General features: G+C 33.7%; 1 protein-coding gene across 1 annotated transcript in view; it reads left to right on the plus strand.

The window, feature by feature from the left end:
* The window catches only part of LOC129216430 (TATA element modulatory factor-like), a 66735-nt gene that overhangs the window by 32345 nt on the left and 21350 nt on the right, over positions 1–13040 (plus strand). The window contains exons 14-17 of the mRNA XM_054850645.1: positions 1764–1818; positions 1924–2025; positions 4531–4723; positions 11766–11835. Coding sequence (XP_054706620.1) covers positions 1764–1818; positions 1924–2025; positions 4531–4723; positions 11766–11835 — 420 coding nt within the window. The remainder of the gene's footprint in view (positions 1–1763; positions 1819–1923; positions 2026–4530; positions 4724–11765; positions 11836–13040) is intronic.

The raw sequence follows: 13040 nt of genomic DNA on the forward strand, positions 1-13040 counted from the left end.
AAAAGCCTTATGGTGACAAACGTCCGCACAGAAGATTTTTATATATTAAGAAATTGTGGATAAAATATATCTATCACAAGTAATAATAAAAACTTCAACAAATGCATCAAAAGAAATGTTGCTTTTTTTTTTCTTTTTTTGCTCTCCACAAAAAATCTTTCAATCTGCTTAAAAATTTGTAGCTTATTTTTGTTGGAAAATTCACTTGAAGCCATTATTGGTACTTTCATTAATATATTTCAAGTAGTTTTTTACAAACATCATCTTTAATAGGACATGTGTGCTACGGTGATGGTCCACGTGGATGCAGTAACTTAATAAGAAAATCACTTATCTGAAAAGATAAACTATAACCAAAATAGATGAGTTTCGCTACCAAAGGAAACCTTTTGTTTCAAAGAACGTCACGGCGGGGTGGTTGAAATAAATGGGTGCATTTATAGTTAAATATACTTATTCATGGATAAAACAAATTTCCTCAAACTCATAGCCCAATCTCAAATGCTATTGAGAATTAAACAAGATGGACCTCTGCCTTAATCTTTAAACTTGATAGGTTCTTTAAGTCATGCTCTCTGACATGATAGGTTTTCTAGAAACTTAAGAATACTTTTTTCCTATATCACGTATGGAGAGGAAAATTCAACACAATAATTAAGGAACCATTTCAGCAAGTACTTCATAAACATACTTTTGAGAAAATGAAAGTCGAAAGAAGTGGTTACGTCTTGCTAAACTTAGAATATATAGCCATAACTAATGAATTTTTACCTTAGTTTAGGTTATTCTAGAAACAAAAATATGCTGATTCCAATGATTAAATTTTAGTATTATTTAAAAGACACTTCAGTATGTTACGTAAAAAAAAATTGAGTTAATTAAGAGCATTCCCTCATGTTCAAACAAACATCTAAAATAGAGGAAAAAATGAAAATTTTGGAAATTTTTGATTTTTTAAAGTAAGACTAGGGCATCAAGGAACTCAAAAACAATGACAAAATTAGAGCAGATAGCTAGTTATAGATAGTTTTTTAATCTGAATCATTTTTACTGTATTTTTTAATTAAAAGAGCTATAAGAGTGATTTGAAAGCTGAAGTCAATTCGCAAGTTGACTTCATTATCTTTGTTAATGTCTCAGATACAAAATAAGCTCCGAATAAATTTTACTTTCCTCTTGCCTAATAGAGATTTGTTTATAGAATGTGGAAATATTTATTTTTTAAGTGTACATTAATAACTTACGGAGTTATTGAATCACAAACTGGCTGCCCTGAACTCTGAAAATTTAGGCTTAGCGTAAGCATCAACTTCTAATTTCAATAACAAAGCAACAAACAGTTTTTAAACTTCCATACTTTGCATTCCCTCATAGATATGCATGGTTTACCTAAATAAAAATTTTCATTGAAATTTATGACATGTCAGCCACAGCTGATTTGCTCATCTCACATGGAATGACACAGTGTAAAGTTATAAATTCTATAGATGTTGTATGCATTTGATTTTGAAAAAAAATAATAATCTCAGTCTCTGTTTAAACCAGTCACTGGCCAGTGCTATTGAACTTTAATATTTTACTTTCAGTTTAAGCAAGTTCTTGGGATCATTATCTGATTTGGTTAATCAATTTTTTAAATCACAAAATTATTTTAAAAATGTACTTCAGACTACTGAAACAGGGTGTGGACTTTTATGTATGTTTTCAATCAATGTTTATGTAAAACATCTTTATTCTACTTATTGTTAAATTTTTAATTTCAGCGATTGCAAGAAGGTGAAGAAAGAAATGAAGATTTAACTAAAAATATGTCATCTGGTAATTTAATTTATGTTTTATTATCTATTCTACTATCTGTCATGAAACATGTTATTTATTATAAAAAGTATGGCTATCAATTGTAAAATTTATATCTGTTTACAGCAACACGACCCTTGGTTAGACAAATTGAAAATTTACAGTCAAGTTTTAACACTCAAATTTTATCGTGGGAGAAGATTGAAAAAAGTCTGACTGACAGATTAAGTAAGCTTTTTACCATTGCTTCTCAAGTGTTTCTAAAGTCATTTTTGTTAGGTGATATGGTCAGATGTCTACCTTAATTTGATGATAGCAATAATATTGAATGTGTATTAACCTTTTTTGTTCCTTTACCCTTTCAAATGAAAAATCAATTACATGTGCATTTAGTGGACCCACAACAAATTGAAGAAGAAAATTTTTAAGTGTTCCTACATTGCTACAGTTTTAAAACAGTTCATTTTCTATGTAGAATTATTCTGTAAATTTTCTCAAAATTTCACATAGCTTCAAACGTATGAGCATTTCTTTCTTTAACGTTTTTTTTTTTCCTTTGGTTTTTTGTTTATAACTAGTCAGTAGTTGGGGAGGTATACAGTGGAGTGGCCTCCCTCTACCTTTTGTTTGTTTCATTAACATCCCCCCCCCCACTTAAAAAAATAACAAGTTATCCCTCCACTTTTTGATTTCATTAACTCATTCTCGTATCTGCAAGTGACCTCCTACCTATCTTTGAAAAGTTATACAGTAAAACCTGTGAATTTGACAACTGTTGTAAGTCGACCACCTGAATAAGTTGATCACTTTTTCAGGCACCGAATTAGCCCTTATCATATAAATCAACCTCTCTAAGTTGACCACTAAAGTAGTTCACCGCAGGTGGTCAACTTACACAGGTTTCACTGTATTAGTATGAAATTATATTTGAAAAAATACATAAAATTAGCTAAATGAAAAATATTACATTACAAGTAATTGATTTTTTTTTTCTTAGTATTAAAGTAATGTTGAAATGTTAGTCTACTGTTGAAAATATAGGTGAAGCACAGAATCGGTTAGCATTTGAAAAGTTAAATTAGTATCAAATTGTGTTTGAAAAAATACATAAAATTAGCTAAATGAAAAATATTACATTACAAGTAAATGATTTTTTTTTTTTTTTTTTAAATTCATAGTATTAAAGTTGTGTTGAAATGTTAGTTTTGCTTTTTAAAATATAGGTGAAGCACAGAATGGGTTAGCATTTGAAAAGTTATATTAGGATCAAACAGTGGCGGCGCGAGAGCAAAAGTAAACGTCGGCGATGCAGTTTTGCGAGGCCCTTTTAATCATAAAATATTGTGAGACAAATAATTGAATTCATAGAATTAGTTTTTGTACTAACTATTGGCACTTAGGGTTCCCAATTCACTTAATTGCTGGGACAAAAACATTTCGTGATTAGTAGCACAGTCAAAAAGAAGTTTTTTTCGTGGTGGGGGAGGAGCCGGCACTTTGACTCTGGAAAAAATTACCTGATAGAAAGGGGGGTCTGGGGGTTCTCCCCCGGAAAGATTTCGAAATTTGTAGTTTAAAAACGCCATTTTGGGCTTTCTTTGCTGATGTTAAGGTAAAAAAGGTGCAGGGGGTCTCAGTGGAAATTTCTAGAAATTGAAGCCTTAAAAATGCGATTATAGGCCATATTTATTGACTTTAGGGTCAGAGACTGTCCCAGATCGATTCTTTAAAAAAAAAAAAAAAAAGTCAAAATCAATTTCCTGCAAATTCTTGAAATTGAAGTTTCAAAAACGGAATTTTAGACAAACTTTGAAGATTTTACCGGAAGGAAGGGAGATCCCTCGAAAATTTTTGAAAATTATGGTCCAAAAAACTTAGGAATATTTTATATTCAGGAGCCATTCCACTTGAACTTTCTGTTAATGAAGTTTAAAAAGCCTAATTGCTTATGATATAAAAGAAAGGCGATATGGGGACCCTTGCCCGAATATTTTCTGAAATTCAATCCTTAAAAATGCGATTGTATTGCCATATTTTGTAATATTACGCTCGGTAATTTTTGAAATTCAAGCTAAAAAAACGCAATTTTAAGCGATTTTCGACGTTGTTGAGCATTTGGGAGCTTTAAGCTGGAAATATCGCGAAGTTTAAGATCTGGAAACAAAATTTCAGTTGCTCCATAATGCTTTCGGTGTGTGTGTGTGTGGAGGGGGAAGAGTTCGGAGGAGCAGCATTTTGGATATTTTCTTATTTTTAGATGAACTTAGGAAACAAAAGAAAAAAGAAAAGAACTGAAAAGAAGAGAAAAAAGAAAGGGGGGGGGGGGATAGAGTTAGCTGATCAATTAGCTGTTGCCAATGAATATTTTTAATTCAGGCCCCGACAGAATTGGGCCAAACATTTGCTAAGGCTGACTCTGTGCAGTCTCTCCTGCACGCACTATTTTGATTACTTTTGCGTCTGTTATATTTAATGAGAGCTTCAATCGAAAACATGGAAATATCTTAAAACTTCTGAGAATTTACTTCTGAGAATTTTGCGAGGCCCTATCTGCGCGAGGCCGTCGGCAGTTGCCGACGTCGCCGACGCCTAGCGCCGCCACTGGAATCAAATTATATTTTAAAAAATACATAAAATTGGCTAAATGAAAAATATTACAAGAAATTGATTTTTTTTTTTTAATTCTTAGTATTAAAGTTGTATTGAAATGTTAGTTTACTGTTTTAAATGTAGGTGAAGCACAGAATCAGTTAGCATTAATGTCAGAGAAAGAACGTTCTGCAATGGAGAAATACATGGAATATCAGTCAAAAATTTCTGTCCTGGAGACTCAGAACAACTCGCTCAGACAAGAAAAATTGCAATTGTCAACTGAACTTGAGTCATTGAAAGCTAAAATCATAATGTTAGAAGAGAACAAAGACAGGTATTTATGCATATACCATAAAAATATTAAATTTTGTTACAAAATATTTTTTTTTTCATTTAGCTTTTTTTTTTCTGTGGTTAAACAATATTTAAATATTGCAACATCTTGCAAAAAAGGAAAATGATGAATTTTAAATTAAAAAAATGAGTAGTGATTTTGATTGTAACTCAAAAAGAAAAAGCTTGTGTGTTTCTTTTATTATTATTTTTCTTATTTATTAATATTATCGTAAAATTCTCAGTATCTATTCATAACTCTTTTTTCTTTTAAATATAATCTCAATTGAATAGTTTGCAAAATTTTATTAAAGAAAAACTTTTTAAATTGCAAAGAAACAAAATAATGGTTCTAACCTCTAGTAAATTTTATTTTTATTTTAAGGGAATTTGTTTAAAAAGAAGTTAATTAAGTGGTGAATAAGCTCTAAAATCCTTTACAATCTATATCACTTCATCATTTCTATTGTATGACTCAGTTTGCTAACTGAACTATATTTTCAAAATTGAAAATTATACAAATGCATTAAAAATATTACGAAGAGCAGCGATTTTTCTGCATTGTTGAAAGTACTTGTCTGTATTTATGTTTTTATTTGAAAATAATGCAATATTGCTCTGTAATGATGGTAATACAATCAATCTTGCCTTAATAGTCCAGTCAATGAGTGCTCAAAACAGGGGTGTAGCGTGCATGGAATATGCGATAGTTTTTGACTTCAGAATATTGTTAGGGGTAGTTAGTAAGTAAACATACTAAAAGTCCCCGACCCTGGGGGGTGAGCTAAAGGTGGGAGGGAGGGGGGAAGAAAATTTTGGGTTTTTCGAGAAAATGTCGGAAACGGTGGGAAAAATGCATTTAAAATAAAAATTCAAGCTAAATAAATTTACTATGAAACAGTATTTATACATATGTGTCAAATTTCTAATAATTTTCCGGGTATACGTTATGAAAAATCGATGATTTTCGGAAAAATTCTCTCTTTTTTGTCAAACATTTGCTCCTAGGGCTTCCCAGGATCAGTATTCATTAAAATTGTCAAGGACAAAGTTGTAGAGCTTTAAATTTCCTTCAATTTGATATGCTACTTTGTTATATTTTATTCAACCAATCAAAAGTTACAGAATTTCAAACACGAACTTTCATGGCAAAAAATGGAACATTTGCCATTCACAAATTTCAAACAGACTCGAAAGGATCGCGCACTTCCTCTTTATTCAATGAATTCGACAATCCTGATGGACAATAAAGAAGTTTTTGTGGATTACTACAACACAAATGATGTTTAAGTGTTGGGATCGGGAGGGGGGGGTCGGACAAAGGGGGGAAAGAGTAAGAAGTGTGACATCAAGCACTTTTTAATATGAATATGTTTATAAAAATTAGTTTATGAAAAGTACTTTGACAATTGGGGAGGGGGTCAAAATGTTGAGAAAATGTGTAACATCATTTATAGACAGCCCCTTACCAAGAAATCGGACGAAGATTTGCAGAATTACGTTTATGCAGTATGAACTAGCTCCATATCCATTGCATTATTTAACGAAAGTGAACTGAAGAAGTGCAGAAAGCCAGCATTTCCTCAGTACGAAATTTGTTAGCAGTAATTAATAAGTAAATATATACTGAAAGTCCCCGACGCTGGGAGGGGGGTGAGAAGTTAAAGGTGGGAAGGGGGAGCCAAATTTTGTGATTTCGATTATATCTCGGAAACGGCAGGAAAAATGTGTTCCGAATAAAAGTAAAAGTTAACTAAATGTATTGTGAAATTGTTTTCTTACATACGTAGTAGGGTCAAAAAGTTCCCGGAATAGTCGCTTACAGTCAAGTATTTGTTCGCTGGAAGAGAAGTTTGTGTTTGGGAGGTTGGCATCACTGCTAGTGAAGGTCATATGAGGTTCAACAGGCAGATGTTGTTAGTCTCGTGCGTGCGGTGTATTAATATTGTAGTCTCTGATTTCTCTTTCGTCGAATTGTGTAATGTCGTCATTAGAGCAACGTGGCAATATTAAATTCTGTGTGTTGCTGGAGAAATCACCCTCAGAGACTCTTGAGATGCTGAGAAAAGCATACAGAAACTCTGCCATGAAGAAATCGGCAGTTTACGAGTGGCACAAGCGTTTCCTTGGCGGTCGCACAACAATTGAAGATAATGTTCGGACTGGGCGGCCTTCCACTTCCACTACAGATGACAATGTTGAGCGCGTTCGAAAACTTGTGCGTGCGGACAGGCGAACAAACATCGATACTATTGCCTCCGAACTTGGTATTTCACATGGGAGTGTTCACAGCATTCTTCATAATGACTTGAACATGCATCGTGTTTGCTTACACATGGTTTCGAAAATGTTATCCCCTGAGCAAAAGGAAATGAGAGTGACCATGTCCAGGGACTTGATTGAAATGGCTGATGCAGACGACAGCTTCCTGCGCAAAATTATAACAGGTAATGAGACTTGGTGCTTTCTTTACGACCTTCAGACGAAACGGCAGTCTGCTGAATGGAAGTCAAAAAGTTTACCCAGAAAACAAAAATTTCGCTTGGACAGAAGCTGGGGTAAAGTAATGTTGGAGGTATTTTTTGATTACCGTGGCTTGATTCATTATGAATTTATTCCTGAAAGGAGAACAGTAAATAAAGAAATGTACAGAGAGACGGTCTTAAAACGGTTACGAGATTCAATTCAACGAAAAAGACCAGAAAAATGGGCAGAAAATGATTGGTTTTTGTTGCATGACAATGCCCCTTCACATCGCTCTCTATTGGTGAAACAGTACTTAGCTAAGAACAATGTTACCACTCTGGAACACCCACCATATTCTCCCGATCTTGCACCACCAGATTTTTACCTGTTTCCACGGCTGAAATTAGCATTGAAGGGACGTCGTTTTGCTAATTCATCGGAAGTGATTGAAAATGCGACGAAGCAGCTGAAAGAACTTTCAAAAACCGGCTTTCAGGAGTGTTTCCAACAATTGTACGAACGCTGGAACAAGTGTGTGGATGCAGGAGGGAGTATTTTGAAGGAAAATAATGTAAGAATGTAATATATATTTTCAATTAAATTGTATTAACCAATTCCGGGAACTTTTTGACCCTACCTCGTATATGTCACATTTTCAGTGTTATTTTAGGTAGGCGTTCTTGAAAACCAATACCTTTCGGAAAAAAATATCTCATTTTTTTTGTCTCAGAGTGTCTGTGCCAAGCAGGCGCTCAAAGGATCTTGTGCAGCAATCATGTGACAAGGACCCTGACGGTTTTCTGTGTCTTGAAAATCCACCAGTTGAACACTTGAGCTGCAGATTTAAACCAGATACCAAAGAAATACGAAGCCTATGTCCAATCACAGCGACACCCAGCTGACAAGCAATCAAAAACTATGAAATTCTAGCATGTACTCATTTTCGTTACTCTTATTGAAATGAATATGTGACGCTATAGCACAGCGGTTCCCAACCCATGGGCCGCGAATAGTATGTTATTGGGCCGTGGACACTGGTCGAGGAACTGAACCAAAATAAATCTTGGGGTCTCAATTTCAGTCCTTTGCGAAAATTCACTTTTTAGATGTGCTGTCACTCAAAAGCTCTCCCTGGCTCACAGCTTATAAGGAACTTTAAAATTAAGATTTTTCATGTTTTTTAGGAATTTTCCCTATAATTCTAATGAAAATAAGACATCTAATGAATCAGAAATGCCTTCAAAGAAAATCCCCCCCCCCCTTCCAAAAAAAAAAATATTAGCGTCAAGCTTCAAGTTAAAAATGCTTCTCCTCTGTTGAACTGGCATGACTAACCATTGAATTAAGACATTTAAGGGGCTTTTCGACAACCTACCTATTTTAATTAGACTTTTCATTGCAGATTTTTTTTAAAAATAATATAAAAATGCATTGAATGTTGGAAATTATTTGAGACTAAAACTATCCAGTTTCAATCCAGATATCAACTCCCTCGTAGAGGAAAAACAGCGTCAAAAATCCCTTGGAACTTCAACTTTGGTGACTTGTTTTTGAGTTTTCTTACAGCTATGCCAGCTACATAAATGCAATTAAGTTATTTTCTTTCTTAAAAATGATTTTAAATTTTTTTTGTACATTATATCTATATCAGTGGAGCAGCATGAGGAGAGAATACAAGCCCGGCTCTGCTAATCCGCAGACCCCGCAGTGCGGGAGGGCCTACGTCCTTAAGGGTCCCAATGGTCCAACAAATTGAAACAAAAATTGAAAAACCTGGCACTAAAACATATTAACGTTGCACATGTACTCTACTGACCCCTGGGGTGGGGCGCTACAGAATTTATTGCAGAGGGTCCAGAATTTAAAGATTCGGGCCAGGGGGATTAACGTCTCCAGAATTCTTCTTTTTAACTCACTTTCAATCCTAATACCGTTTATTATTTACACTTAAGAACAGTTATGAGCAGATGCTTCCCCCCCCCCCCCACAGAAGGTAAATTTTGACTGTGCAAGTAATATATAGTAGTTAGTGGGCCTCAATGGTGTTTTCTATAAAACTGGTGGGACGCACAACTTAAAAGGTTGGGAACCACTGCTATAGCAGGATAATGAAAATTTTAATAACAGAAATAAGGTAAATGCAGCTGACCGGCAGCACCTTTTTGTAATTATAGTTTTTATTACATTAATATTAATCATATTTTGAACGTGTTTTATATGGAATATGGACTGACAGTAATTAGAAAATGAAAATATCATCTGTAAGGTGACATCTTGGTTCTATTCTGAGGCAGAAGGGTTATGTCACCAGCAGTGGAAAAGTTGTTCTTAGAAATTGGTAATGTATTGATGTCATCGTCGTCCCCTTCGTGCTGGATAAATATTTTGATTCCGTTGTTGGAACTGCCCTTGCAATTGCAAGCTTGCGACAGTAGTCTAACGATGATTTTCTACAAGTGACCTCCTGGTCACTTGTAGAAAAACAATCAGTCAAAATCATCTTCTAGATTCCGTCACAAGCAACATCCGATTCCGAGAGTTTTCCAGCATGAGTTAGTCATTCCTCCTTTCCCAAACCCCCGATCCTGTACTTCATCATTAAGTTCCTTGCTACAGGTTAACTTGGTGGTATGGCAGAGTTAGAGATCAGTCTTGATGTTTACAGCTACTTTGATAAATGATCTGTAACGGAACTCATTGAGGGACTTTTCTGTGGCTAGAGCACCATACCATGAGAGATAGATATGACCCCAGCAGCCTCAATGGATTCATGGGAAGAAGAACTGTTGATATATACCTTAGATACATGTTGTATGATTTTAGCTTTCTGGCAGAATGTTGTGATCAGTTGAGGATTTGGCTATCAAGAGGGCAACCAGGAAGACTTCCTCTCAAATGATAACTACCGAAGAATTTTGCCATCTGATGTTAGCCATCTTCGCAATATCAACGTCAACATCATCTAAAGCTCGTAGCGTATTTGTCTTGTTTTTCAAAGCTTCATCATTACCGGATTTGTCAGCTGGCTGTTCTTATGGAAGTTGGACAGAACAAAAACCTTCTTGTCCGTCGTTTCAACTTTCTAATTGACATTGATGTCCATATGGTTTATACATTCGTTTTTTTTTTACCTAACAGTTTTGTAGACTATCCTCAATAACAACAAATTAAAGTTTAATTAAATTAATTTCGTTATCAATTTCCTTAAACAGTATGTTTAGTGCTGACTTTCTGTACATCCTCAGTCCACCAATTCATTCTGAATATACGTAATTTTGCAAATCTTCGTCCGATTCCTTGGTAAAGGATGTCTATAAATAATGTCACACTTTTTTTTCCAACATTTTTAACCCTCTCTTTTTTACCCCCCCCCCCAAACGTTTTTAACCTCTACCCCCTCCCCCTCCCTTTGTCACAAAGTTCGTTTTACAAGCTATTTTTCATAAACATATTTGTATTCAAAAATGCTTTTGATTGCACTTCTTACTCTTTCCTTCCCCCTTGTCACAAAGTCGCAATTTCACGACCCCCCACCCACACATACCTTAAACATCATTTGAGTTGTAGTAATCCACAAATACTTCTTTACTGTCCATCAGGATTGTCGAACTCAATGAAAAAGAGGAAGTTCGCGATCCTTTCGAGTCGGTTTGAAATTTGTCAATGGCAAGTGTTCTATTTTTTGCCATGAAAGTATGTTTGAAATTCTGTAACTTTTGATTGGTTGAATAAAATATAGCAACGTAGCATATCAAATTGAAGGAAATTTAAAGCTCTACAACATTGTCATTGACAATTTTCATGAATACTGATCCTGGGAAGCACTAGGAGCAATTGTTTGACAAAAAGGGAGAATTTTTCCGAAAATCATCAATTTTTCATAACATATCACCGCAAAATTATTGGAAATTTGACAAATATGTGTAGAAACACTTTCAGAGAAAGTTTATTTAACTTGAATTTTTATTTTAAACTCTTTTTTTTCCACCTTTTACGACATTTTCTCTAAAAACCCAAAATTTTCTTCCCCCCTTCCTCCCACCTTTAGCTCACCCCCAGGTTCGGGGACTTTTAGTATGTTTACTTACTAACTACCCCTAACAATATTCTGAAGTCAAAAATTATCGCATTTTCCATGCACCCTACAAAATGTTCATTGACTGGACTATAAACATTGTTACTGTTTATGTGAAATTACAACATATTTTACTGGAGATAGATCTTTTAATAAACGACAGTTTTTAAAAAATGCTCAAAGAAGAACAGTGATTTTAACTTGTATACAATAGAAACCCGGAGTGGAGTATAAATATTATACATGAGGGAAATGATTAAGTGCTTTATAAAGAGCTTGAAATACAGAGGTAGAAATTACTTTTAAAAAAAAGTTTTGATGTGCCATGCTGTATACTTCTTCAATAAAAGGAAACAGGATATTTAAATATACTTTTTTGAATAACCGAGACATGATAACATCTCATGTGCAACAGATTTCCGCATATCACTAGGTTCCACTTACCACTGTATTTTGTTTTTACAACATTTTTGTAATTCTGTTTCTTATTTTCTATTTTTAGGGAAACATATACTGTCAGTAAGCTGAAAGAAAACTACAATGTTGAAATTGCAAAATTAACAAAAGAAAAGGTAATTTCTCTTTGCATTGCTGCATGATTTCTTCAAAAAGAAAAGAAATATTGCTGTAGACTTGGGAAAGTCTCTCCATTAACTTTATTTAAATACTTAAATAAATTGAAAAATTTTTATATAAACTATTCATATGAAAATCATTTTGTTTATGAAGCAGGGCATGTTATTAAATGAGTAAAATTTGTTGTTAAACATGAAAGTGAACAATGATAACTTCAAAAAAAAGAATGATAAATACACAAACATTGATATAAATTGCATGTACTTTTTAATTAATATAAAAGAGGTTACTAATTCCATTGCTGTTTGCTTGTTTAATGTCTTTTGTGATTTTTTATGATTTCTGTTCATAGGTAAACTTAGTTTTTTGAACTGATTGCTTAGAAAAAGATTTAACAACATCTTTAACACTACAATTTTTCTTGAAATTGGAAACTTCATAAAGAATATTTTTCATTGAAAATGCATATTAACTTGGCGAAAGAATGAATTGTAACCGCATCCAAGTTTTAAAAAACAAAACAGAATGAAATAAAGCTTGAAGTAAACTGCGAGCATGATTTCTTTAGTGCACACTAGTAACCAATTTTTCATTGTCTCAGAATAAAGGAAAAATTCCAAAATATTAAAACTTTTAATTTTTTAAATGTCTAGTTACAAGTAAGACAGTTAAAACTCAAAGCTGTCCAAGTTTTTAAAAAATCAGAGAAAGGTTTTTGAATTAAAGCCTATTTTGCATTTATTGTTAACATGATAAAATTGAGTATGACCAACCTGACCACGTACTTCAAAACTTCTACAAAACATATTCAGATATATTTCACCCTCATCACTTGCACTAAACCTAAATCGTCCTTACTAAATAAGCAAAGCAATAAACAAGACTGCTACATCCCTTCAATTTTAAATGCACTTTTAAACAGCTCATTGTCTACATCTGTTGATCTATCCAATCCAGCAGCACAAAACAAACTGATTTCCACAACATGATAGTCAAATGCCATAGCACTTAATGTTGTTAAGCCACAGCCATTTAACATTATCTTGTAATAATTCAAAATTTTAAATATTTCTGCTTCAAGTTATGCTGCATATGCAGCACTTTTCCACCCTGTTAATTGGACCTATTGTTTGGAAATGAATTAATCTGAACCTTTAAATAAGTAGAGAAATATTAATTCTGTGTCATATGAGCAATTTTT

The sequence above is a fragment of the Uloborus diversus genome, chromosome 2 (assembly GCF_026930045.1).
Source record: "Uloborus diversus isolate 005 chromosome 2, Udiv.v.3.1, whole genome shotgun sequence".
In the NCBI taxonomy this organism is placed as follows: domain Eukaryota; kingdom Metazoa; phylum Arthropoda; class Arachnida; order Araneae; family Uloboridae; genus Uloborus; species Uloborus diversus.